The 26,428-nt window shown below is 49.5% G+C and overlaps 1 protein-coding gene across 1 annotated transcript in view; it reads right to left on the minus strand.

Moving 5' to 3' along the window:
• The window catches only part of LOC137371060 (amyloid beta precursor protein binding family B member 1-like), an 87,559-nt gene that overhangs the window by 50,142 nt on the left and 10,989 nt on the right, over positions 1–26,428 (minus strand). The window contains exons 3-7 of the mRNA XM_068032959.1: positions 20,348–20,556; positions 19,531–19,587; positions 10,166–10,251; positions 9,645–9,702; positions 3,543–3,689 (exon numbers count right to left, since the gene is read on the minus strand). Of these exons, the coding sequence (XP_067889060.1) occupies positions 3,543–3,689; positions 9,645–9,702; positions 10,166–10,251; positions 19,531–19,587; positions 20,348–20,556 (557 nt within the window). The remainder of the gene's footprint in view (positions 1–3,542; positions 3,690–9,644; positions 9,703–10,165; positions 10,252–19,530; positions 19,588–20,347; positions 20,557–26,428) is intronic.

The following is a 26,428-nucleotide window of genomic DNA, read 5'->3' on the forward strand; positions in this document are numbered from 1 at the left end:
GAATGAGATGCATCCGAGGATACTGACTGAAGTAAGGGTGGAAATTGCAGAGGCACTGACCTTAATCTTCCAATCCTCCTTAGATACAGGGGTAATGCCAGAGAACTGGAAAATTGCACATGTCACACCCTTGTTTAAAAAAAAAAGTGTAAGGATAAACCCAGCAACTACAGGCCAGTCAGTTTAATCTCAGTGATAGGAAAGCTTTTAGAAATGATAATCTGGGACAAAATTAATAGTCACTTGGACAAATGTGGATTAATTAAGGAAAGCCAGCACGGATTGGTTAAAGGCAAATGGAGTATAACCAATTTGGTTGAATTTTTGATGAGGTAACAGAGGGTTGATGTGAGTAATGTGGTTGATGTGTTCGACATTGACTTTCAAAAGGCATCTGACAAAGTGCGACATAACAGACTTGTCAGTAAAGTTGAAGCCCATGGAATAAAAGGGACAGTGACAGCATGGAAACACAATTGACTGAGCAACAGGAAACAGACTGTAGTGGTGAACAGTTGTTTTTAGGACTGGAGAAAGGTTTATAGTGGGGTTCCCAGGGGTCGGCATTAGGACCCCTACTTTTCTTGATCTATATTAATGATCTAGACTTGGGTGTACAGGGCACAATTTCAAAATTTGCAGATGACAAAAACTGTAAGTATTGTGAACTATGAAGAGATAGTGACAGGCTGGAGGAATGGGCAGATGAAATTTAATGCAGAGAAGTGTGGAGTGATACATTTTAATAGTAAGAATGAGGAGAGGTAATATTAAAATAAAGCGTACAATTCTGAAGGCGATGCAGGAGCAGAGGGACTGGGGATATATGTGCACAAATCATTGAAGGTGGAAGGGCAGGTTGAGAAAGCAGTTAATATCAAGGATAATTAGCATGGATTTGTTAAGTAAGATCTTATCTGACCAACATTTGAATTTTTTGAAGTAACAGGGTAGATGAGGGTAGTGCAGTTGATGTGGTCTACATGGATTTTAGCAAGGCTTTTGACAAGGTCCCACATGGCAGACTGGTTAAAAAAATAAAATCCCATGGGATCCAGGGAAATGCAGTAAGGTGGATACAAAATTGGCTCAGTGGCAGGAAACAAAGGGCAATTGTTGACTGGTGTTTTAGCGACTGGAGGGCTGTTTCCAGCGGCGTTTCGCAGGGCTCAGTACTGGGTCCCCTGCTTTTTGTGGTGTACATTAATGGTTTGGACGTAAATGTAGGGGGCATGATCAAAATGTTTGCAGATGACACAAAGATTGGCTGTGTGGTAGATAACAAGGAGGATAGTGACGACAGGGCATAGATTTCAAGTGATTGGTAGAAAAATTAGAGGGGAGATGAGGAAAACCTTTTTCACCCAGAGGGTGGAGGGGGTCTGGAACTCACTGCTTGAAAGGGCATTTGAGGCAGAGACCCTCAACTCATTCAGAAGGAGTCTGGATATGCACCTCAAGTGCCGTAATCTGCAGGGCTACAGACCAAATGCTGGAAGGTGGGATTGGAATAGCTGGATCGTTTTTCGGCTGGCACAGACACGATGGGCCAAGTGGCCTCTTTCTGTGCCTTAAACTTTCTATGATTCATGTTATGGGATCCTGGGATTTATAAATAGGGCCATAGACTACAAAAGCCAGAAGTTATGAAGAAACTTAATAAAATATTGGTTCAGTCTCGTCTAGAGTATTGTGTGCAATTCTGGGCATCACAGTTCAGGAACAATGTGAAAGCTTTGGAATGAGTGCAGAAAAGATTCACAAGGTTCCAGGGATGAGGGACTTCAGTAATGTGGATGGATTGGAGAAGCTGGGGCTGTTCTCCTTAGAGAAGGTTGAGAGGAGATTTGATGGAGGTGTTCAAAAACATGGAGAGTCTTGACAGAGTAGATAGAGAGAAACTGTTCCCATCGGCGGCGGAAGGGTTGAGAACCAAAGGTAACACGAGGAAAAGCTTTTTCACGCAGCAAGTAGTTGACACGTAGAATGCACTACCTGAGAGTGTGGGGGAGGCAGGTTCAATCATGGCTTTGAAAAGAGAATTAAATAATTATCTGAACAGAAATTATTTGCAGTGTGACTAGGTGAGTTGCTCTTGCAGAGAACCAGCACGGACCCGACAGGCCGAATGGCCGCATTCTGTGCTGTAACCATTCTATGAATCTATGAATGACAGACAGGGCAAGGTCAGCAGGTTTCCTTCCCTAAGTGAACCAGTTGGGTTTTTTGTGACAATCCCTCAGCTTCATGGTCACTTTCACCGAGAGCAGCTTTTCATTTCCAAATTGAATTTGGATTCTCAAACTGCCCTGGTGCAACTGAAACTTCTGTTCTCTGGATTATTAGTGCAGTAACAATCACTACACTAATTTACTGTCTCAGTGTGGTTTGAACCCACATTGTTTGGACTCGCTGCCAAGTGTAGTTCCTCTGGGCTCAGCTATGATGCAAAGGGAATGAGGGAGGGAGGGAGTATAAAAGAAGCAAAAAAGGAAAAGGTCAACTGTTCCCATGGTAACACAAAGTATCACCCGCAAGTTACATGCAATGAGACAACATCAGTTTAGTCACCAAACGAAGGCTGAAAATCAGACTGACAGGTTAATGAGCTGCACACAAGGCAATATCTGTTGGACATACACAACCCAAGGAGTGAGATCCATCATCGCCCTCTGCCTTCACTCAGCACTGCGGCCCTGCTCCTGCACTCACACTGGCTGCAGTCAGACTGTCCTGTGTTTGCGGGGGTTGGGTGCTCGCCCTGAAGGACGGCAAACCCTTGTGCCTCTGTCAGGGGCACAGCCTCACAGGGACTAGCCCGAAAGCCATACTTCAGCTCCCTGAGCATGTGAGTCCAATCGCAGGGAACATGATATCGTTAACTTAGTAAGTGGTCAACAGTGAGAGTTGGGCACAATGTCAGCTGGGCAGGAATGCCCACTAGTGAACTAAGCATCAACTGATTGAAGCGGGGGACAGGAGTAGGAGGTGAATTTGGATGAAGATAGTTCATAGACTATACCAGGAACTAGGAAGGGAGAACAGCCAATCCCCAGCCGACGGTTCACGCATACCAGCAAGGGTCACTGCACAGAGGTCAGCAGCGGGATTGTGACAGGCTGCTTCACCTCTCCTTGACCCAGAGGCACTGAAGTGGACCCCCTCCCCCAGTGCTGCTACGTACATCCACTAACAGATTCAGAACAGACTGTGATTGACCTGGGATCTCCCTATTCCACAGGGATAGCTCAGTGCCAGCCCCAGGGGCCCACTTTCCACCAAAACGTCACCCACTCCAACTCTTTCTCTCAATAATTTCCGCGAAGAAGTTGTGAGCATGGGATTTCCGGTCTGTGCACTCACAGGCTGTTCACTGAAGCGGCTAAGGAAACACACTACACATCAACAGCAAGCACACAAAATGTCAAACTTTGGCAATGGGCAAACAACACAACCCCTGCACTGAATCCCCGGGAGTTGACAGGTCAATGGTTGAGGTTGGAGGTTAAGCCTGAGCTGTCCCACTGCGTGGTTCCACCTACCTCCCCCCAGGTTCCAGCACCATCATGCAGGTTGTTCTTGTGGTAAGATAGTTGTCGGATGCAGTTGTTGACGGCAATGCTGCTCTTCCCTGGAGCGAGGTCCTCCTCCAACATCTCCACCCAACCAAGGGATCGCACAGCAAAACACTGCAGAACACATGGCGACAGTCAACTCTCCACATCCAGTTCAAAACAGCAGGCTGGTAAGGAGCGGGCAAGTTAGTGCTGGAGAACACACCTGGTTGGGTGGGGAGGCGGGCTGGGACGGGGCTGGAGAACGCGGCTCCTCGGGGGGAGGGGACGGAGCTGGAGAACGCGGCTCCTCGGGGGGAGGGGACGGGGCTGGAGAACGCGGCTCCTCGGGGGGAGGGGACGGGGCTGGAGAACGCGGCTCCTCGGGGGGAGGGGACGGGGCTGGAGAACGCGGCTCCTCGGGGGGAGGGGACGGGGCTGGAGAACGCGGCTCCTCGGGGGGAGGGGACGGGGCTGGAGAACGCGGCTCCTCGGGGGGAGGGGACGGGGCTGGAGAACGAGGCTCCTCGGGGGGAGGGGACGGGGCTGGAGAACGCGGCTCCTCGGGGGGAGGGGACGGGGCTGGAGAACGCGGCTCCTCGGGGGGAGGGGACGGGGCTGGAGAACGCGGCTCCTCGGGGGGAGGGGACGGGGCTGGAGAACGCGGCTCCTCGGGGGGAGGGGACGGGGCTGGAGAACGAGGCTCCTCGGGGGGAGGGGACGGGGCTGGAGAACGAGGCTCCTCGGGGGGAGGGGACGGGGCTGGAGAACGAGGCTCCTCGGGGGGAGGGGACGGGGCTGGAGAACGAGGCTCCTCGGGGGGAGGGGACGGGGCTGGAGAACGAGGCTCCTCGGGGGGAGGGGACGGGGCTGGAGAACACGGCTCCTCGGGGGGAGGGGACGGGGCTGGAGAACGCGGCTCCTCGGTGGGGGGGGGGGGTGCTGGAGAACGCGGCACCTCAGGGGGAGGGGACGGGGCTGGAGAACGTGGCTCCTCGGCGGGGGGGGGGAAACGGGGTTGGAGAACGCGGCTCCTCGGTGGGGGGGGGGGGGGGGGGGGGCTGGAGAACGCGGCTCCTCGGTGGGGGGGGGGGGGGGGCTGGAGAACGCGGCTCCTCGGTGGGGGGGGGGGGGGGGCTGGAGAATGTGGCTCCTCGGTGGGTGGGGGGGCGCGCTGGAGAACGCGGCTCCTCGGTGGTGGGGGGGGGGGGGGGGCTGGAGAACGCGGCTCCTCGGGGGGAGGGGAGGGAGCTGGAGAATGCGGCTCGTGGAAAGACGTAAAAATAATTGAAAAGCTGCACCTCAGGAAGGATAGATTGGTCCTGGGTGGGAGGATGGAGCAGATTCACAGAACAAACAGCTGGGCTAAAAGGGTTACATTATAAATGACAGATTGTGGGAACAAGGCTTATATTCCCTTGAGTTTAGAATATTAACTGGTGATCCAATTCAGTTGCTTAAGATGATCAATAGAGGGAAACCATTTCCTCTGGTGGGGGGACTCCAGAACAATGGGCAGAACTTTAAGGGTAACTGAACCAATGTGGAGATAAGATACAGATTAGCCATGGTGGAACAAGCTCAAGGGACGGAATGGGCTTCTCCCGAGAGTGAGGGACTGCAAGAGTCTGCCCAGTCAAGCGAGAGCAACATGCCAACAAATTCCAAGTGGGTATCGACCAACAAAATAAGATTGGTGCAAGGTGGCACAAATTGGCAATCTCATCCGGGGTGGGATGATAAAATAGGTGCAGTGGGGCAGGGGTCCTTTTCTGGGGCAACACTGAGAGACACTCTTGCATCAGAGGGAGCTTTACTCTGTATCTAACCCCGTGCTGTACCTGTCAGAGTCATAGAGTCGTACAGCATAGAAACAGGCCCTTCAGCCCACCGTGTCCATGCCGACCATAATGTCTATCTATACTAATACCACCTGCCTGCATATCCCTCTATGCCTTGCTCATTCAAGTACCTGTCCAGATGCCTCTTAAATGTCGCTACTGTTCCTGCCTCCACCACCTCCTCTGGCAGCTCATTCCAGATACCCACTATGCTCTGTGTGAAAAATTTACTCCTTTGATCACCTTTAAACCTCCTCCCTCTCACCTTAAATCTATGCCCTCTAGTTTTAGTCACCCCTACCATGGGAAACAGACTCTGGCTATCTACCCTATCTATGCCTCTCATAATTTTATCTACCTCTATCATGTCCCCTCTCAGCCTCCTTCGCTCCAGGGAAAACAGACCCAGGCTATACAATCTCTCTTTATAACTCAAGCCCTCCAAACAAGGCAACATCCTTGTGAATCTTTTCTGCACCCTCTCCAGCTTAATCACATCTTTCCTACAGTGAGGCGACCAGAACTGCACACAGTACTCCAAATGCGGCCTAACCAACGTTATGTACAACTGTAACATGACGTCCCAACCCTTGTACTCAATGCCTCGACCGATGAAGGCAAGCATGCCATATGCCTTCTTCACCACCCTGTCTACCTGTGTTGCCACTTTAAGGGAACTATGTACTTGCACCCCAAAGTCTCTCTGCTCAACAACACTCCCCTGGGCTCTGCCCTTAACTGTATATGTCCTGCCCTGGTTTAACTTCCCAAAATGCATCACTTCACACTTGTCTGCGTTAAATTCCATTTGCCAATCCCTTGCCCACTTTTCCAGTTGATCTATATCCTGTTGTAACCTTAGACAACCTTCTTCACTGTCCACTATACCACCAATTTTGGTGTCATCTGCAAACTTAATAATCATCCAAGTCATTATTATATATGGGGTAACTAGAGAAAGGATTGGCCCACTCAAAGACAAAGGAGGAAAGTTATGCGTGGAGTCAGAGAAAATGGGTGAGATTCTAAACGAGTACTTTGCATCGGTACTCACCGAGGAGAGGGACATGACGGATGTTGAGGTTAGGGACAGATGTTTGATTACTCTAGGTCAAGTCGGCATAAGGAGGGAGGAGGTGTTGGGTATTCTAAAAGGCATTAAGGTGGACAAGTCCCCAGGTCCGGATGGGATCTATCCCAGGTTACTGAGGGAAGCGAGAGAGGAAATAGCTGGGGCCTTAACAGATATCTTTGCAGCATCCTTAAACACGGGTGAGGTCCCGGAGGACTGGAGAATTGCTAATGTTGTCCCCTTGTTTAAGAAGGGTAGCAGGGAAAATCCAGGTAATTATAGACCGGTGAGCCTGACGTCAGTGGTAGGGAAGCTGCTGGAGAAGATACTGAGGGATAGGATCTATTCGCATTTGGAAGAAAATGGGCTTATCAGTGATAGGCAACATGGTTTTGTGCAGGGAAGGTCATGTCTTACCAACTTAATAGAATTCTTTGAGGAAGTGACAAAGTTGATTGATGAGGGAAGGGCTGCAGATGTCATGTACATGGACTTCAGTAAGGCGTTTGATAAGGTTCCCCATGGTAGGCTGATGGAGAAAGTGAAGTCGCATGGGGTCCAGGGTGTACTAGCGAGATGGATAAAGAACTGGTTGGGCAACAGGAGACAGAGAGTAGCAGTGGAAGGGAGTTTCTCAAAATGGAGACGTGTGACCAGTGGTGTTCCACAGGGATCCGTGCTGGGACCACTGTTGTTTGTGATATACATAAATGATTTGGAGGAAAGTATAGGTGGTCTGATTAGCAAGTTTGCAGACGACACTAAGATTGGTGGAGTAGCAGATAGTGAAGGGGACTGTCAGAGAATACAGCAGAATATAGATAGATTGGAGAGTTGGGCAGAGAAATGGCAGATGGAGTTCAATCAGGGCAAATGCGAGGCGATGCATTTTGGAAGATCCAATTCAAGAGTGAACGATACAGTAAATGGAAAAGTCCTGGGGAAAATTGATGTACAGAGAGATTTGGGTGTTCAGGTCCATTGTTCCCTGAAGGTGGCAACGCAGGTCAATGGAGTGGTCAAGAAGGCATACGGCATGCTTTCCTTCACTGGACGGGGTATTGAGTACAAGGGTTGACAGGTCATGTTACAGTTGTATAAGACTTTGGTTCGGCCACATTTGGAATACTGCGTGCAGTTCTGGTCGCCACATTACCAAAAGGATGTGGATGCTTTGGAGAGGGTGCAGAGGAGGTTCACCAGGATGTTGCCTGGTATGGAGGGCGCTAGCTATGAAGAGAGGTTGAGTAGATTAGGATTATTTTCATTAGAAAGACGGAGGTTGAGGGGGGACCTGATTGAGGTGTACAAAATCATGAGAGGTATAGACAGGGTGGATAGCAAGAAGCTTTTTCCCCCAGAGTGGGGGATTCAATTACTAGGGGTCACGAGTTCAAAGTGAGAGGGGAAAAGTTTAGGGGGGATATGCGTGGAAAGTTCTTTACGCAGAGGGTGGTGGGTGCCTGGAACGCGTTGCCAGCGGAGGTGGTAGACGCGGGCACGATAGCGTCTTTTAAGATGTATCTAGACAGATACATGAATGGGCAGGAAGCAAAGAGATACAGGCCCTTAGAAAATAGGTGACATGTTTAGATAGAGGATCTGGATCGGCGCAGGCTTGGAGGGACGAAGGACCTGTTCCTGTGCTGTAATTTTCTTTGTTCTTTGTTCTATGACAAACAACAGAGGGCCCAGCACCGATCCCTACGGCACACCACTGGTTACCGGCCTCCAATCTGAAAAACAACCCTCCACTATCACCCTCTGCCTCCTATCACCAAGTCAATTTTGTATCCAATTTGCTAGCTCACCCTGGATCCCATGTGTTCGAATCTTCTGGACCAGCCTACCATGCGGGACCTTGTCAAAGGCCTTGCTAAAGTCCATGTAGACAACGTCCATCGCCCTGCCCTCGTCAATCCTCTTGGTCACCTCCTTGAAAAACTCAATCAAATTCGTGAGACATGATTTCCCACGCACAAAGCCATGCTGACTATCCCTAATCAGACCATGCCTTTCCAGATGGATATAAATCCAGTCTCTCAGAATACCTTCCAATAACTTTCCCACCACTGATGTAAGGCTCACCGGCCTGTAGTTCCGTGGCTTATCCCTGCTGCCCTTCTTCAATAAAGGCACATCATTAGCTATCCTCCAGTCTTCCGGCACCTCACCCATGGCTAACGATGATACAAAAATCTCTGCCAGGGTCCCAGCAATCTCCTCCCTTGCTTCCCATAGCATCCTAGGGTACACCTGGTCAGGCCCTGGGGATTTATCCACCTTGATGCGCTTCAATACCTCCAACACCTCCTCCTTTGTAATGTTGACATGCTCCAGGATATCGGTGTTCCCTCCCTTGAACTCACTAGCTTCCATGATCTTCTCCACGGTAAATACGGATGAGAAATATTCATTTAAGACCTCGCCCATTTCCCGTGGCTCCACACATAGATTGCCACACTGATCTTTAAGGGGACCTACTCTCTCCCTTGCTACCCTTTTACTCTTAATATACTTATAGAATCTTTTAGGATTTTCCTTTATCTTATCTGCCAGGAAATCTCATGGCCCTTTTTCGCCCTCCTAATTTTCTTCTTAAGTGTGGTCCTACATCCCCTATACTTCTCGAGGGACTTGCTCAATCCCAGCTGCCTATACCTGACATATGCCTCCTTCTTTGTCCTGACCAGACCCTCAGTATCCCAATGTCCTGGGAGTGTTTGATGGGGACAGTGTAGAGGGAGCTTTACTCTGTATCTAACCCCGTGCTGTACCTGTCCTGGGAGTGTTTGATGGGGACAGTGTAGAGGGAGTTTTACTCTGTATCTAACCCTGTGCTGTACCTGTACCGGGAGTGTTTGATGGGGACAGTGTAGAGGGAAATTTACTCTGTATCTAACCCCGTGCTGTACCTGTCCTGGGAGTGTTTGATGGGGACACTGTAGAGGGAGATTTACTCTGTATCTAACCCCGTGCTGTACCTGTCTTGGACATGTTTAATTGGACAGGGTATAATCAGAGTGCCACAGGTCTGTGTGGAACTTGTCCCCAGTTGGAGTCAGGAAAGGGAGGCAAAAAAAGGAGACAAAAAACAACTGATCGTTGAACTGATTTCTGAATTTCAGATACGGAAATATTGCACAAACGTAACAAAGGAAAGTTCTTTTTCCTCACCTTTGATTCATCATCAATGTTTAGGATCTTCTTGTAATTATCCTCTTCTGCTTGACCACTGAGAGAAAAGAAAAAAGTTAAAATAAATTTTTATTAATTTTCCAAACATTATCAAATACTAACCAGTGCAGCCTGGGCCTCCACACTACTAATGCACCTCCCTGCACCTGGTTCCCAATTTGCACCAAGTTCCCCCCACCTCATGCCAAGTGAAACTATTCATGCACTGGCAGGTCAGCTCTCAGACTCGGGGTTCAAAGATGGAGTCATATCAGACTGAAGGCCAGAGTAGCAGCTGGTAAATGACACTGGGAGTTCACAGACCCTGGCATGACCATTAGACAGGGAGTTGGCAGTTAGTGAACAGTTTACTAAGCTTTTGGTTGGGGGCGATGGACAAGGACATGATTAAAGCATGACCATATCAATGATTGAAATGTACAGGCCCATTCCTCTACATTGCTGACTGCCTCAACTCCCATTACTAACCAGAACATTCCAAAGGTCTGATGTTCACTCACCCCAGATTTAGGGATGCGTATCGTAACGTCGCCCCCTCAAACTCTTTCAGACTGGTATCTGAGGTCTCAGTTGTGGTGGGCACCTCCTGGGGAAGGAATAAATTTCAGCTCATTAGAAGTTCCCAAACACCTTACAACAATGAAAAGGAGCAGAGTGGTGGAAGATGTTGTCGACAGTGCTATCAAGCAGCACTTGCTTAGCAATAACCTGCTCAGTGACTCTCAGTTTGGGTTCTGCCAGGGCCACTCAGCTCCTGACCTCATTATAGCCTTGGTTCAAACATGGACAAAAGAGCTGAACGCAAGAGGTGAGGTGAGAGTGACGGCTGTCGACATCAAGGCAGCATCTGACCGAGTATGGCATCCAGGAGCCCTAGCAAAACTGGAGTCAATGAGAATCAGGGGGAAAACGCTCCGCTGGTTGGAGTCATACTTAGTATAAAGGAAGGTGGTTGTGGTTGTTGGAGGTCAATCATCTCAGCTCCAGGACATCACTGCAGGGGTTCCTCAGGGTAGTGCCCTAGGCCCAACCATTGACCTTCCTCCAATCATGAGGTCAGAAGTGGGGATGTTCGCTGATGATTGCACAATGTTCAGCACCATTCACGACTCCTCAGATTCTGAAGCAGTCTGTGTAGAAATGCAGCAATCTTGGACAATATCCAGGCTTGGGTTGATAAGTAACATTTGCGCCACACAAGTGCAGGGCAATGACCATCTCCAAAAAGAGAGAATCTAATAATCTTCCCTTGACATTCAATGGCATTACCATCGCTGAATCCCTCACTATCAACATCCTAGGGGCTACCATTGACCAGAAACTGAACTCGAGTAGCTATATAAATACCATGGCTACAAGAGCAGGTCAAAGGCTAGGAATCCTGCGGCGAGTAACTCACCTCCTGACTCCTCAAAGCCTGTCCACCATCTACAAGGCACAAGTCAGGAGTGTGATGGAATACTCTCCACTTGCCTGAATGGGTGCAGCTCCAATAACACTCAAGAAGCTCGACACCATCCAAGACAAAACAGCCCACTTGAACCCACTTCCCCTCTCCAACCCATCTCCCCAATCAACTCCAATTCATTCCCTCCACCACTGATGCACAGTGGCAGCAGTGTGCACTGCAACAATGCACCAAGGCTCCTTCAACAACACCTTCCAAACCCGCGACCTCCACCACCTAGAAGGACAAGGGCAGCAGATGTATGGGAACACCACCACCTGCAAGTTCCTGTCCAAGCCACACACCATCCTGACTGGGAACTATATCTCCGTTCCTTCACTGTCGTTGGATCAAAATCCTGGAACTCCCTCCCTAACAGCACTGAGGGTGCACCTTTACCCCAAGGACTGCAGCGGTTCAAGAAGGCAGCTCACCACAACCTTCTGAAGGGCAATTAGGGATGAAAGAATAAAAAAAAGGAGATATCGTTGATAAAGGAAAAGCCCAACAGACTCACCTCCTTTTTCATAGGTTAACTCCATCCAACCAACCACCTCTCACTATCCATCAACCTTCCCCTCTACAACCCATCTCCCCAATCAACTCCGCCCCCTGGCCCCACCCCTCAACTCCGCCCCCCCTGGCCCCACCCTTCAACTCCGCCCCCTGGCCCCACCCCTCAACTCCGCCCCCTGGCCCCACCCCTCAACTCCGCCCCCCCTTCCCCCAACCCCGTCCTCTCACCCTCGTGCCCCAACCCTGCCCCCTCCCCCTGTATCGCAACCCCATCCCATTCCCTCAACCCCGCCCTATTCCCTTCTTCCCGCAACCCTGTAGCCTCCTACTGTACCCCCAAACCGCCCCTTCTCCCTGAACCCCAACCCGTTCCCCTGTACCCAAACCCCACCCCTTCCCCTGTACACCCAACCTCACCTATCCACATTTTCACGATATCTTTCAAGCCCTCCTCCTCTCGCTAGACAGATTAGAACAACAGATGTTTGCAGAACAGGTTATTTAATCAGGTCCTTCCAGCCCTGTATCAATCCCAAACTAATCCCACTGCCCCGCACTCTCCCCATAGCCCTGTATCAATCCCAAACTAATCCCACTGCCCTGCTCTCTCCCCATAGCCCTGTATCAATCCCAAACTAAGCCCACTGCCCCGCACTCTCCCCATAGCCTTGTTTCAGTCCCAAACTAATCCCACTGCTCCGCACTCTCCCCATAGCCCTGTATCAATCCCAAACTAATCCCACTGCCCTGCTCTCTCCCCATAGCCCTGTATCAATCCCAAACTAAGCCCACTGCCCCGCACTCTCCCCATAGCCTTGTTTCAGTCCCAAACTAATCCCACTGCCCCGCACTCTCTCCATAGCCCTGTATCAATCCCAACCGAGTGAACTGGAGTTACTAGGCTAGGAGACAGTTCAATAGAGAAGCAGTGACAGATATTTAAGGGGATATTTCAGAATACTCAGAGTAAGTATATTTCTACTATACAAAGAGGAGGACCCAACCTCCGTGGTTAAGGAAAGCATCAAACTTAAGTGCAAAGCAAATAATTGCGCAGAGATGAGTGGCATGTCAGATGATTGGTCAGAATACAAAGAATAGCAGGGAATGACTAAAAGGTTAATCAGGAGAAAGAAATTAAGAGTATGAGAGGAAGCTAGCTAGAAATGTAAAAACGGATTGCAAGAGTTTCTACGGGAATTTAAAAAGGAAAAGAGTAAGTAGAGTGTTGGTCCTCTAGAGAATGAGAATGGGGAGTTAATAGATAATAAGGAAATGGCAAAATGAACAAATATTTTGCTTCTGTCTTCACTATAGAGGATACAATAAACATTCCAGTAATAGCTGTAAATCAGGAGGTGGAAGGAAGAGAGGAACTTGATGAAATTACAATCACCAGGGAAGAGGTGCTGATCAAACCGATGGAGCTGCAGACTGACAAGTCCCCGGGTCCTGATGAGCTTCATCCTAGGATCTTAAAAGTAGTGGCTATTGAGGTAGTAGATGCGTTGATGTTAACTTTTCAAACTTTGCGAGATTCTGGAAAGGTTCCATCAAACTGGAAAATAGCAAATATAACCCCTCTATTCAAGATGAGAGGAGGGGGTGGGGATGGAGGCAGAAAACAAAGAACAGTACAACACAGGAACAGGCCATTCAGCCCTCCAAGCCTGTGCCGATTTTGATGCCTGCCTAAACTAAAGCCTTCTGCACTTCCGGGGACTGTATCCCTCTATTCCCATCCTATTCATATATTTGTCAAGGTGCCTCTTAAACGTCGCTATCGTACCTGCGTCCACCACCTCCCCCAGCAGCAAGTTCCAGGCACTCACCACCCTCTGTGTAAAGAACTTGCCTCGCACATCCCCTCTAAACTTTGCCCCACGCGCCTTAAACCTATGTCCCCTAGTAACTGACTCTTCCACCCTGGGAAAAAGCTTCTGACTATCCACTCTGTCCATGCTGCTCATAACTTTGTAAACCTCTATCATGTCGCCCCTCCACCTCCGTCGTTCCAGTGAAAACAATCCGAGTTTATCCAACCTCTCCTCATAGCTAATGCCCTCCAGACCAGGCAACATCCTGGTAAACCTCTTCTGTACTCTCTCCAAAGCCTCCACGTCCTTCTGGTAGTGTGGCGACCAGAATTGTACGCAGTATTCTAAGTGTGGCCTAACTAAAGTTCTGTACAGCTGCAGCATGACTTGCCAATTTTTATACTCTATGTCCCGACCAATGAAGGCAAGCATGCCGTATGCCTTCTTGACTACCTTATCCACCTGCGTTGCCACTTTCAGTGACCTGCGGACCTGTACGCCCAGATCTCTCTGCCTGTCAATACTCCCAAGGGTTCTGCCATTTATTGTATACCTCCCACCTGCATTAGACCTTCCAAAATGCATTACCTCACATTTGTCCAGATTAAACTCCATCTGCCATTTCTCCGCCCAAGTCTCCAACCAATCTCTATCCTGCTGCATCCTCTGACAATCCTCATCACTATCCGCAACACCACCAACCTTTGTGTCGTCCACAAACTTACTAATCAGACCAGCTACATTTTCCTCCAAATCATTTATATATACTACAAAGAGTCCCCTATAACTATTACTCTTCTGTGCTTTGTCCCTCCCTGCTGAACAACAGTGCCAGCCGTGGTGCCACTGCTCTGGCTGCTGCTGTTTTCCCCTGATAGGCCATCCCCCCCAACAGTATCCAAAATGGTATACTTGTTAGAGAGGGGGATAGCCACAGGGGCTTCACGCACTGACTGCCTGCCCTTTCTCGCGGTCACCCATCTATCTGCCTGCACCTTGGGTGTAACCACTTCTCTAAAACTCCTGTCTATGACGCTTTCTGTCACCTGCATGCTCCTAAGTGCATCCAGTTGCCGCTCCAACTGATCCATGCGGTCTGTGAGGAGCTTCAACTGGGTACACTTCCTGCAGATGTAGCCGTCCGGAACGCTGGAAATGTCACAGACCTCCCACATCTCACAGGTGAAGCACTTCACCCCTCTAACTGACATTTCTAGCACTAGTTAATAAATTAATTTAAGATAAATAAATACTTATTAAATCCTTACTAAATTGTTATAATAACTATATGGTCCCTAGTGCTAGATTCCTACTATAAATATTAAATGCTAAATACAGTAATCTCCTCCCTCTGGTTTAGTTATTCTACTTATTAATTAGTTAATTAGGGTTTTAATCAACTTTTATCAATGTTTTATTTTCAAATTCAGTAAAAAAAATTCCCTACCAGCCAATCAGGTCACAGCTTTCCTGTGACGTCACTTTCAGTTTTTTTTAACCAGAGGTAAGTTTTTTATACTTACCGGTCTGGAACTCCACCCTCCAAGTCTTCTCCCAGTCAGCTGTGCTCTTTGGAAGCTCTCGGCTCCCCTCACTCTGAGGACAGGTTGGAAATGAAAGGAGCTCCTCACTCCCTCCTTACCGAACTTCCTCAGTTACCAAACTTCCACTGTAGCACTCTAATGTAACCCAAGTCAGCACTCCAATGCAAACAAAGTCAGCACTGTAAGATGGCTCACTTTTATACTGACTGACTCTAGCCCCCTGAAAACTGGTTCAAGCCAATTCTCTAATTAACAAGGTGCAGCTGCAAGCAGAGCCTGAGTGAACCCTGTTTAAAGCTGGTCTAAAACTCACCTTCTCCAAACCTAACAGCAACTGTTAAGTTGATCTGCTCAATAAAAGACAGATTAGATTTATGATAAAATTAACCCTTAATGATCCTCAGTTACCAAACTTCCACTGTAGCACTCTAATGCAACCCAAGTGAATATTTGTGGATGGGGTGCCAATCAAGCGGGCTGCTTTGCCCGAGATGGTGTTGAGCTTTTTGAGTGTTGTTGGAGCTGCACCCATCCAGACAAGTGGAGAGTATTCCATCACACTCCTGACTTGTGCCTTGTGGATGGTGGAGGCAGAGATGGATCATCAACTCGGCACTTCTGGCTGAAGATAGTTGCAAATGCTTCAGCCTTATCTTTTGCACTGATGTGCTGGGCTCCCCCATCATTGAGGATGGGGATATTTGAGGAGCCACCTCCTCCAATTATTTAATTGTCCATCACCATTCATGGCTGCATATGGCAGGTCTGCAGAGTTTAGATCTGATCCGTTGGTTATGGGATCGCTTAGCTCTGTCTATCACATGCTGCTTACGCAGTTTGGCACGCAGATAGTCCTGGGCTGTAGCTTCATCAGGTTGACACCTCATTTTGAGGTATGCCTGGTGCTGCTCCTGGCCTGCCCCGCTGCACTCTTCATTGAACCAGGGTTGGTCCCCCAGCTTGATGGTAATGTTAGAGTGGGGGATATGCCGGGCCATGAGGTTACAGATTGTGGTTGAGCACAATTCTGCTGCTGCTGATGGCGCACAGCGCCTCATGGATGCCCAGTTTTGCATTGCTATAGCTGTCCGAAATCTATTCCATTTAGCATGGTGGTAGTGCCACACAACATGATGGAGGGTATCCTCAAGGTGAAGGCGGGACTTCATCTCCATAAGGACTGTGCAGTGGTTACTCCTACCAATACTGTCATGGACAGATGCACCTGTGGCAGGCAGATTGGTGAGGACGAGGTCAAATATGTTTTTCCCTCTTGTTGGTTCCTTCACCACCTGTCGCATACCCAGTCTAGCAGCTATGTCCTTTAGGACTCGGCCAGTAGTGGTGCTACCGAGCCACTCTTGGTGATGGACATTGAAATCCCCCACCCAGAGTACATTCTGAGCCTTTGCCACCCTCAGTGCTTCTTCCAAGTACTGATCAACATGGAGGAGTACTGACTCATCAGCTGAGGGAGGGCAGTAGATGGTAATCAGCAGGAGGTTTCCTTGCCCATGTTTGACCTGACGCCATGAGACTTCCTGGGGTCAGGAGTCGATGTTGAGGACTCCCAGGGCAACTCCCTCCGTACTGTATACCACTGTGCCGCCACCTCTGCTGGGTCTGTCCTGCCCCGGACATACCCAGGGTGGTGATGGTGGTATCTGGGCCATTGTAAGGTATGATTCCGTGACTATGACTCTGTCAGGCTGTTGCTTGACTAGTCTGTGGGACAGCTCTCCCAACTTTGGCACAAGCCCCCAGATGCTAGTAAGGAGGACTTTGCAGGGTCGACAGGGCTGGGTTTGCTGTTGACATTTCCGGTGCCTAGGTCGATGCCGGGTGGTCCGTCCGGTTTCATTCTGTTTGTTTGACCTCATAGCGGTTAGATACTATTGAGTGGCTTGCTAGGCCATTTCAGAGGGCATTTAAGAGTCAACCACATTGCTGTGGGTCTGGAGTCACATGCAGGCCAGACCAGATAAGGACAGCAGATTTCCTTCCCTAAGAGACATTAGTGAAGATTAGTTATTACAACAATCGACAATGGTTTCATTGGGCTAGCTTTTTAATTCCAGATTTATTAATTGAATTCAAATTCCACCAGAAACAGGGGAATTTATAATAAGAAATGGCAGACCAATTAAATACATACTTTGCTTCTGTCTTCACAAAGAAGGACACAAATTACCTCCTAGAAATGTTGGGGAACATCGGGTCTAGTGAGAAGGAGGAACTGTCTGAAAACAGTATTAGTAGGGAAATGGTGTTAGGGAAATTGATGGGATTGAAGGTCGATAAATCCCCCGGGCCTGATAATCTACATCCCAGAGTACTTAAGGAAGTGGCTCTAGAAATAGTAGATGCATTGCTGGTCATTTTTCAAAATTCTATAGACTCTGGAACAGTTCCAACGGATTGGAGGGCAGCTAATGTAACCCCACTATTTAAAAAAGGAGGTAGAGAGAAAACATAGACCGGTTAGCCTGACATCTGTGAGGAGGATGCAGAGAAGCTCCAGTATGATTTGAACAGGTTGAGTGAGTGAGCAAATACATGTCAGATGCAGTGTAACGTGGCTAAATGAGGTTATCCACTTTGGAGGCAAAAACAGGAAGGCAGATTATCTGAACGGCGATAGATTGGGAAAGGGGGAGGTGCGAGACCTGGATATCCTTGTGCACCAGTCGCTGAAAGTAAGCATTCAGGCGCAGCAGGCAGTTAAGAAGGCAAATGGTATGTTGACCTTCATAGCGAGAGGATTTGAGTACAGGAGCAGGGATATCTTACTGCAATTATACAAGGCCTTGGTGAGACCACACCTTGAGTATTGTGTGCCGTGTTGGTCTCCTTATCTGAAGAAGGATGTTCTTGCTCTGGAGGGAGTGCAGTGAAGGGAAGGTTCACCGGACTGATTCCTGGGATGGCAGGACTGATGTATGAAGAGAGATTGGGTCGATTAGGCTTGTATTGGCTAGAGTTGAGAAGAATGAGAGGGGATCTCTTTGAAACCTACAAAATTCTAACAGGACTGGACAGACTAGATGCAAGAAGGATGTTGTCGATGGTGGGGGGAGTCCAGGACCAGGGATCACAGTCTAAGGATAAGGGGTAAGTCACTTAGGACTGAGATGAGGAGAGATTTCTTCACTCAGAGAGTGGTGAACCTGTGGAATTCTCTACCACAGAAAGCAATTGAGGCCAAATCATTAAATATATTCAAGAAAGAGTTAGATATAGTTCTTAGGGCTAAAGGGATCAAGGGATATGGGGAGAAAGCAGGAACAGGGTACTGAGTTTGGATGATCAGCCATGATTGTATTGAATGGTGGAGCAGGCTCCAAGGGCCGAATGGCCTACTCCTGCTCCTATTTTTCTATGTTTCTATTGTGGTGGGATTTGAACCCATGTCCCCAAAGAAATACCCTGGGTCTCTGGCTTACTAGTCCAGTGATATTACCACTAAGCCACTGCCATCCCAGGCCCAGATGAGATGTATCCCAGGCTGCTATGAGGCAAGGGAGGAGATTGCAGGGGCTCTGACACAAATTTTCAAATCCTCTCTGGCTACAGGAGAAGTGCAGGGATAAACCAGGTAATCACAGACCACTGAGTCTGACATCAGTGGTAGGGAAACTATAATTAGATTCTCCGTCCCAAATAGGGACACAGAAAATTACCATGTGAATACTGTTAACCCACCAGCAATATTACTGTAGCGGCGTGGCACTGTTGGAGGCGGCAGCAGTGTGGGAGGGCGGCACTGTGGGAGGGTAGTACTATCAGAGGAGGCGGCACTGCGGGAGCGTGGCACTGTCAGAAGTGCTATCTTTCGGATGTAAAATTAAACCATGATACTATTCAAAGAGCAGCAGGGGAGCTCTCCCCAGTGTTATGTGGTCAAGGTTGATCCTCCAACCAATATGACTAAAAACAGATTATCTGGCCATTACCACATTGCTGTTTGTTGGATCTTGCTGTGCACATTCCTAGATCACAACAGTGACTATGCCTCAAAATGTAAAGCTGCAAATTGCTTTGGGATAGCCTGAGGTTGCAAAAGGCTCTATATAAATGCAAGACTTTCTTATTCTTCTGCCCAATGGGTTTTATTTGGCCGGAGCTGCTGATACCAGAAGCCCTGAGGAAGGGCTGCAGTATCCGTGAGGATCACTCACTACCAAGCAGCAGATGGGTTTCACCTTGTGGAGCAGTTTGTTCAGGATTGTGGGGACAGATGCTCAGCACCACTCAATGTCCATGCTCCAACCCCAACCTCAATCCCATGGGGAAATCAGGGATGGAGTGAAGTGGGTATAAATTCCAATACATTTACAGTGGAGCTGGGACATTGCCTGGTTTGCATCGGGGCGAAGAGCCATTGGGAACAGGAAGAGACCATTCCACCCCCACCCTTGGCTTGTTCCGCCAGCGTATTAGTCCCTGGCTCATCTCTACCTCAAACTGCATTCTTTTCTACAAAGTAATTTCTACCATCAACTTGCACGCTACAAACACACTCGAAATAAATAAGAACTTGCCTTCCACACATCGATGCCGTCACACTTCTCACTCTCAGCCAAACCAGTCCAAGTCAGCTGGAACAATATCCCAAAGGGTCATGGGCATGGGAAGTGATGACAACAATATGGCGGGAGGGAGCAACACAGGGCGCAGGACAATTTGGGAAACACAGACATACGGTGGGAGGGAATGTGGAGGGCAGACAAGAAAAAAGTTATTCACACAGCAATTCCTTAAATTTTAACCACCCACCTTCGCCCCATATCCCCTAACCCCACCTAGGTTCATCAGATTGGTCCCTGGGATGAGAGGGTTGTCCTTTGATGAGAGGCTGAGTAAATTGGGCCTATACTTTCTGGAGTTTAGAAGAATGAGAGTCAATCTAATACAAGATTCTGAAGGGACTGGAGACACTGAGATTATTTCCACTGGTCAGGGAATCTAGAACACAGGGGCACAGTCTCAGGATAAGGGGCCAATCATTTCAGACTGAGATGAGGAGAAACTTCTTCAGTCAGAAGGTTGTGAAGCTTTGGAATTCTCTATCCCAGAGGGGTGTGGATGCTCCATCATTGAGTATATTCGAGGCCGAGGATCACCAATGATCATATTGAATGGCGGAGCAGGCTTGAGAGGCCACATGGTTTACTCCTGATCCTATTTCTTATGTTATATTCTACCCACCTTCTCCCCATGTCCATCTCAGATTTCTGAAGTCTTGTTTTCAGCTTTCTTCTTCCATCCCATGTCAGCCCCTCTGAGCTGTCTCTCCTCCAGACTGGAGTGTCTCCTCCACCATCAACCGACCCCAACCTTACAACCTGCTGCAATTACCTGCTGCTCCGCCAAGGGAGTTGTGCACTGTGACATGGCAGTGGGCTTCTGAGATCCCTGTTCCTGGTCGGAGGGGGGAGGTGGTGGTTCCCATTGAGTTGTTCCTGTGGGAATGTGCCAGTAATAGGTCCCCGAGGTGTCCCGCACCCTCATCCAGCCCGAAGGCAAGTCTGCATCTGTCTCAAACGAGTTCCGATTCCAGACAGGATCTGAATCACAAATGGGAATAGTCTATCAATAATAAAACCCAAATAATAAATAGAAACTGCTGGAACTACTAGTCAGGTCTGGCAGCATCCATGGACAGAGAAACAGAGTTAACGTTTCAGGTCGATGATCTTTCATCAGAGCCAGAGGGGGAAGACGAGGAGAAATGTGTTTCCACAGGGAGTTGTTGTGATCTGGAACACGCTGTCTGAAAGGGCGGTGGAAGCAGGTTCAAGAGTAACTTTCAAAAGAGAATTGGATAAATACATGAAGGGGAGAAAGAGCAGGGGAGTGGGACTAATTGGATAGCTCTTTCAAAGAGCCAGCACTGGTACAATGGGCCAAATGGCCTCCAACTGTGTGGCATGAGGTGGTGAAATTACACTAGCCCTCAGTAAATTCCTGACTGCTCACATGGACTCATTTCCTGGGTTCCTGATCACTGGATGGGCTGGCAGTTAATTAAATACTGAGCTTCCCGTGATGCCCCATATGGTTCAATATCCTTTCAATAATCACCATTCTGGGTCACACAAAGTGTGCAGACACGGAAGAGGCCTTGGAAAGCGAGGAGTGCCTGTGGAAGTATACCCCAGCGAGAGTCAGCACATTGGGGGCAGTGATGAGGAAGAGGGCTGTTCTCCATTTCACTGTGTGGAAAGGAGTGGAAATCAGTGCACCCCAATCAACATCGTCCCCGGAGCAGGCATGGGGAATTATAATGGAGCGGGTAAGCATCGTGCTTATGTTACTAAATGAGTAATTCAGAGGTCTGGATAAATGCTCCTGAGGCATGAGTTCAAATTCCAACAAGGCAGCTGGGGAATTTAAATTCAGTTAATTAGATAAACCTGGGATAAAAACTAGTCTCAGTAATGGTGAAAATGAAACCACCGGATTGTCGTAAAAACCCATCTGCTTCACGAAGGGGAAGGAAATCTGCTGCCTTACCTGGTCTGGCTTATGTGTGATACCAGACCCACAGCAATGTGGTTGACTTTTTAACAGGCTCCTGAAATAGCCTAGAAAGCTACTCAGTTATATTCAACAAGGCAGCTCATCATCACCTTCTCGAAGGCAACAAGGGATGGGCAATAAATGCTGGTCCAGCCAATGACGCCCATATCCTGTGAAAGAGTGGAACAAGCTCAGCCAATAAACCCCAATCCCGAGGTAGATACCCAAAACACAGGACCAGGGCCCGCGCCCCGACACACACACACACAGACCAGGGCCGTGCTCTGACACACACACACACACACACACACACACACACACACAAGGGCCCGCGCCCCGACACACACACACACACACACACACACACACACACACACACACACACACACACACACACACACACCAGGGCCCGCCCCCCGACACACACACACACACACACACAGACCAGGGCCCGCGCCCCGACACACACACAGACCAGGGCCCGCGCCCCGACACACACACACAGACACAGACCAGGGCCGTGCTGTGACACACACAGACACAGACCAGGGCCGTGCTGTGACACACACACACACACACACACACACACACACACACACAGACACAGACACAGACACAGACACAGACCAGGGCCCGCGTCCCGACACACACACACACAGACCAGGGCCCGCGCCCCGACACACACACAGACCAGGGCCCGCGCCCCGACACACACAGACACAGACCAGGGCCGTGCTGTGACACACACACACACACACACAGACCAGGGCCGTGCTGTGACACACACAGACACAGACCAGGGCCGTGCTGTGACACACACACACACACACACACACAGACACAGACACAGACCAGGGCCCGCGTCCCGACACACACACACACAGACCAGGGCCCGCGCCCCGACACACACACAGACCAGGGCCCGCGCCCCGACACACACAGACACAGACCAGGGCCGTGCTGTGACACACACACACACACACACAGACACAGACCAGGGCCGTGCTGTGACACACACACACACACAGACACAGACCAGGGCCCGCGTCCCGACACACACACACACAGACCAGGGCCCGCGCCCCGACACACACACACAGACCAGGGCGCGCGCGCACGCACGCACACACGCACGCACACACACACGGGCCGTGCTCTGACACACACACACAGACCAGGGCCCGCGCCCCGACACACACACAGACACAGACCAGGGCCGTGCTCTCACACACACACAGACACAGACCAGGGCCCACGTCCCGACACACACACACAGACACAGACCAGGGCCCGCGCCCCAACACACACACAGACCAGGGCGCGCGCGCACGCACGCACACACGCACACACACACGGGCCGTGCTCTGACACACACACACAGACCAGGGCCCGCGCCCCGACACACACACACACACACACACACACACACACACACACACACAGACCAGGGCCGTGCTCTCACACACACACAGACACAGACCAGGGCCCACGTCCCGACACACACACACAGACACAGACCAGGGCCCGCGCCCCGACACACACACAGACCAGGGCCCGCGCCCCGACACACACACACACACACACACACACACACACACACACACACACACACACACACACACACCAGGGCCCGCACCCCGACACACACACACACAAACAGACCAGGGCCCGCGCCCCGACACACACACACACACACACACACACACAGACCAGGGCCGTGCTCCGACACACACACAGACCAGGGCCTGCGCCCCGACACACAGAGACACAGACACACAGACAGACACACACAGACAGACACACACAGACAGACACACACAGACAGACACACACAGACAGACACAGACAGACACAGACACAGACACACACAGACACAGACCAGGGCCTGCGCCCTGGCACACACACAGACCAGGGCTAGTCACTTTCCTCTCCATTCAGATGCCAGTAGCTTCACCATTAATTCTCTCAGAAGCTGCAGACATGTCCTCTGGAGCTTCTGGAGAGCAGACGTCTCAAACCTTCCTTTGTAAATCCCAGGACTTTCATTTGACAAACTCCACAGCCAGCTTGAAGCAGGGCCTAAGCGTTGGGCTTAGAATAAAGTCAGCAGCTGGATTCAGAGCCAATTTGCCAGCTGTTATCAGCACTCAGTGGGACCAGGGAAATAGTTGACAGGCAGGCCCCTACACTAGAAACTCAAGGATTAGACTTGGAACAGAAGAGAACACTGTTTGCCAGAGATATCACACAGAACCCAGGACTGGTGGAACAGCCCATCCCTGCACCCTGTCACTGCACTCCTGGTTTTAAACTGGATGAGAAATTACAGACATCTAAATTGCTGGTTACTAAAAATACTAGCAATGATGGACACAAAACCTCAATTAAATAGCGCAGCCCAAGCTGGGTCTCTGTGAATAGCATCTGCCATGAGAAGCTGCCAAATGGCATCAGAATTAGAACCACATCGAGCGTGCTAGAGTGGGCACAGGGTGGAGGGCTGGGGAGGGTGTCCCAGCGGACTCTACATCCTCCACCCCCAAGCGTACCAGACTCTTGCCCCTGGTTCGGGGAATGGCACCCAACCCTTGTTCAGACAGTGAGGCATCACTGCTAATTGAAGTTCCACTGCACCTACCATATCCAACACACACACAGATAGACAGGTACAGAGGACTCTACATGTATAAAACATGACCGGCACATGCACTGAGAATATTTTTTTTATTCATTCATGGGACGTGAGTGTCTCTGGCTAGGCCAGCATTTATTGACTGTCCCGAAATGCCCCCGAGAAGGTGGGGGGTGAGCTGCCTTCTTGAATACAACTGAGTGGCTTGCTGGCCACTTCACAGGACATGTAAGAATCAGCCACATTGCTGTGGGTCTCCAGTCACATGTAGGCCAGACCAGGTAAGGGCGGCAGATTTCCTTCCCTCAGTGAAACAGATTGATTTTTACGACAATCAAGTCATTTCATGGTCTCAATTACTGAAACTAACTTTTTTATTCCAGACTTAATGGATGGTGGCAGGCTTTCTGAGTGTTGTTGCAACTGCACTCATCCAGACAAACCTTAGAAAAATTATGGCACAGAAGGAGGCCATTCAGCCCATTGAGTCCGTGCCGGCCGAGAAAAAACAAAAATAGAAATTAGCCACCCAATCGAATCCCACCTTCCAGTACCTGGTCCGTAGCCTTGCAGGTGACAGCACTTCAGGTGCATGTCCAGGTACCTTTTAAAAGAATTGAGGGTTTCTGCCTCCACCACCGTTCCTGGCAGTGAATTCCAGACACCCACCACCCTCTGGGTGAAAATGTTTTTCCTCATGTCCCCTCTAATCCTCCTACCAATCACCTTAAATCTGTGCCCTCTAGTAATTGACCTCTCCATCAGGGGAAACAGGTCCTTCCTGTCTACTCAATCTAGGCGTTTATAATTTTGTACACCTCAATTAAGTCACCCCTCAGCCTCCTCTGTTCTAAGGGAAACAACCCTAGCCGATCCAATCTTTCCTCATAGCTGCAACTTTCGAGCCCTGGTAACATTCTTGTAAATCTCCTCTGTATTCTCTCCAGAGCAATTATGTCCTTCCTGTAATGTGGTGACCAGAACTGTACGCAATACTCCAGCTGTGGCCTAACCAGCATTTTATACAGTTCCAGCATTACATCCCTGCTTTTGAATTCTATACCTCGGCCAATAAAGGAAAGCATTCCATATGCCTTCTTCACCACTCTATCTACCTGTCCTGTCACATTCAGGGACCTGTGTACATGCACTCCAAGGTCTCTCAATATCCTCCCAATAAGTTGAGAGTATTCCATCAGACTCCTGACATATGCTTTGTCGATGGACGGACAGGCTTTGGGGAGTCAGGAGGTGAGTTACCCGCTGCAGAATTCCCAGCCCCTGACCTGCTCTTGTAGCCACAGTATTTATGTGGCTGGGCTAGTTCAGTTTCTGGTCAATGTTAACCCCCAGGATGTTGATGGAGGGGAATTCAGCGATTGTAATGCCATTGAACATCAAGGGGAGATGGTTACATTCTCTCGTTTGAGAATTTTGTCTGGCACTTGAGTGGCGCAAATATTACTTGCCACTTATCAGACCAAGCTTAAATGTTGTCCAGGTCTTGCTGCATGCAGGCACAGACTGCTTCAGTATCTGAAGAATCGCAAATGCTACTGAACATCCCCAATTCTGACCTTATGATTGAAGGAAGGTCATTGATGAAGCAGCTGAAGATGGTTGGACCAAGGACACTACCCTGAGGAACTCCTGCAGTGATGTCCTGGGACTGAGATGATTGACCTCCAACAACCACAACCATCTTCCTTTGTGTTAGGTATGACTCCAACCAATGGAGAGCTTTCCCCTGATTCCCATTGACTCCAGTTTTGCGAGGGCTCCTTAATGCCATACACAGTCAAATGCTGCCTTGATGTCAAGGGCAGTCACTCTCACCTCACCTCTGGAGTTCAGCTCTTTTGTCCATGCTTGGACCAAGGCTGTAATGAGGTCAGGAGCTGAATGGCCCTGGCAGAATCCAAACTGAGCTGGTTATTGCTAAGTAAGTGCCACTTGATAACACTGTCAGCGATACTTTCCATCAATTTGCTGATGATCGAGAGTAGACTGAAGGGACGGTAATTGGCCAGGTTGGATTTGTCCTTTTTGTGTACAGGACATACCTGGGCCATTTTCCACATTGTCAGGTAGATGCCAGTGTTGTGGCTGTACTGGAAGGGGCGCAGCAAGTTCTGGAGCACAGGTCTTCAGTACTATTGCTGGGAAGTTGTCAGGACCCATAGCCTTTGCAGTTTCCAGCGCCTTCAGTCGTTTCTTGATATCATGTGGAGCGAATCGAATTGTCTGAAGACTGACTGCAGAGAACTCAGGAGGCGGCCGAAATG

Source organism: Heterodontus francisci, chromosome 6 (assembly GCF_036365525.1).
Source record: "Heterodontus francisci isolate sHetFra1 chromosome 6, sHetFra1.hap1, whole genome shotgun sequence".
Taxonomy (NCBI): Eukaryota; Metazoa; Chordata; class Chondrichthyes; order Heterodontiformes; family Heterodontidae; genus Heterodontus; species Heterodontus francisci.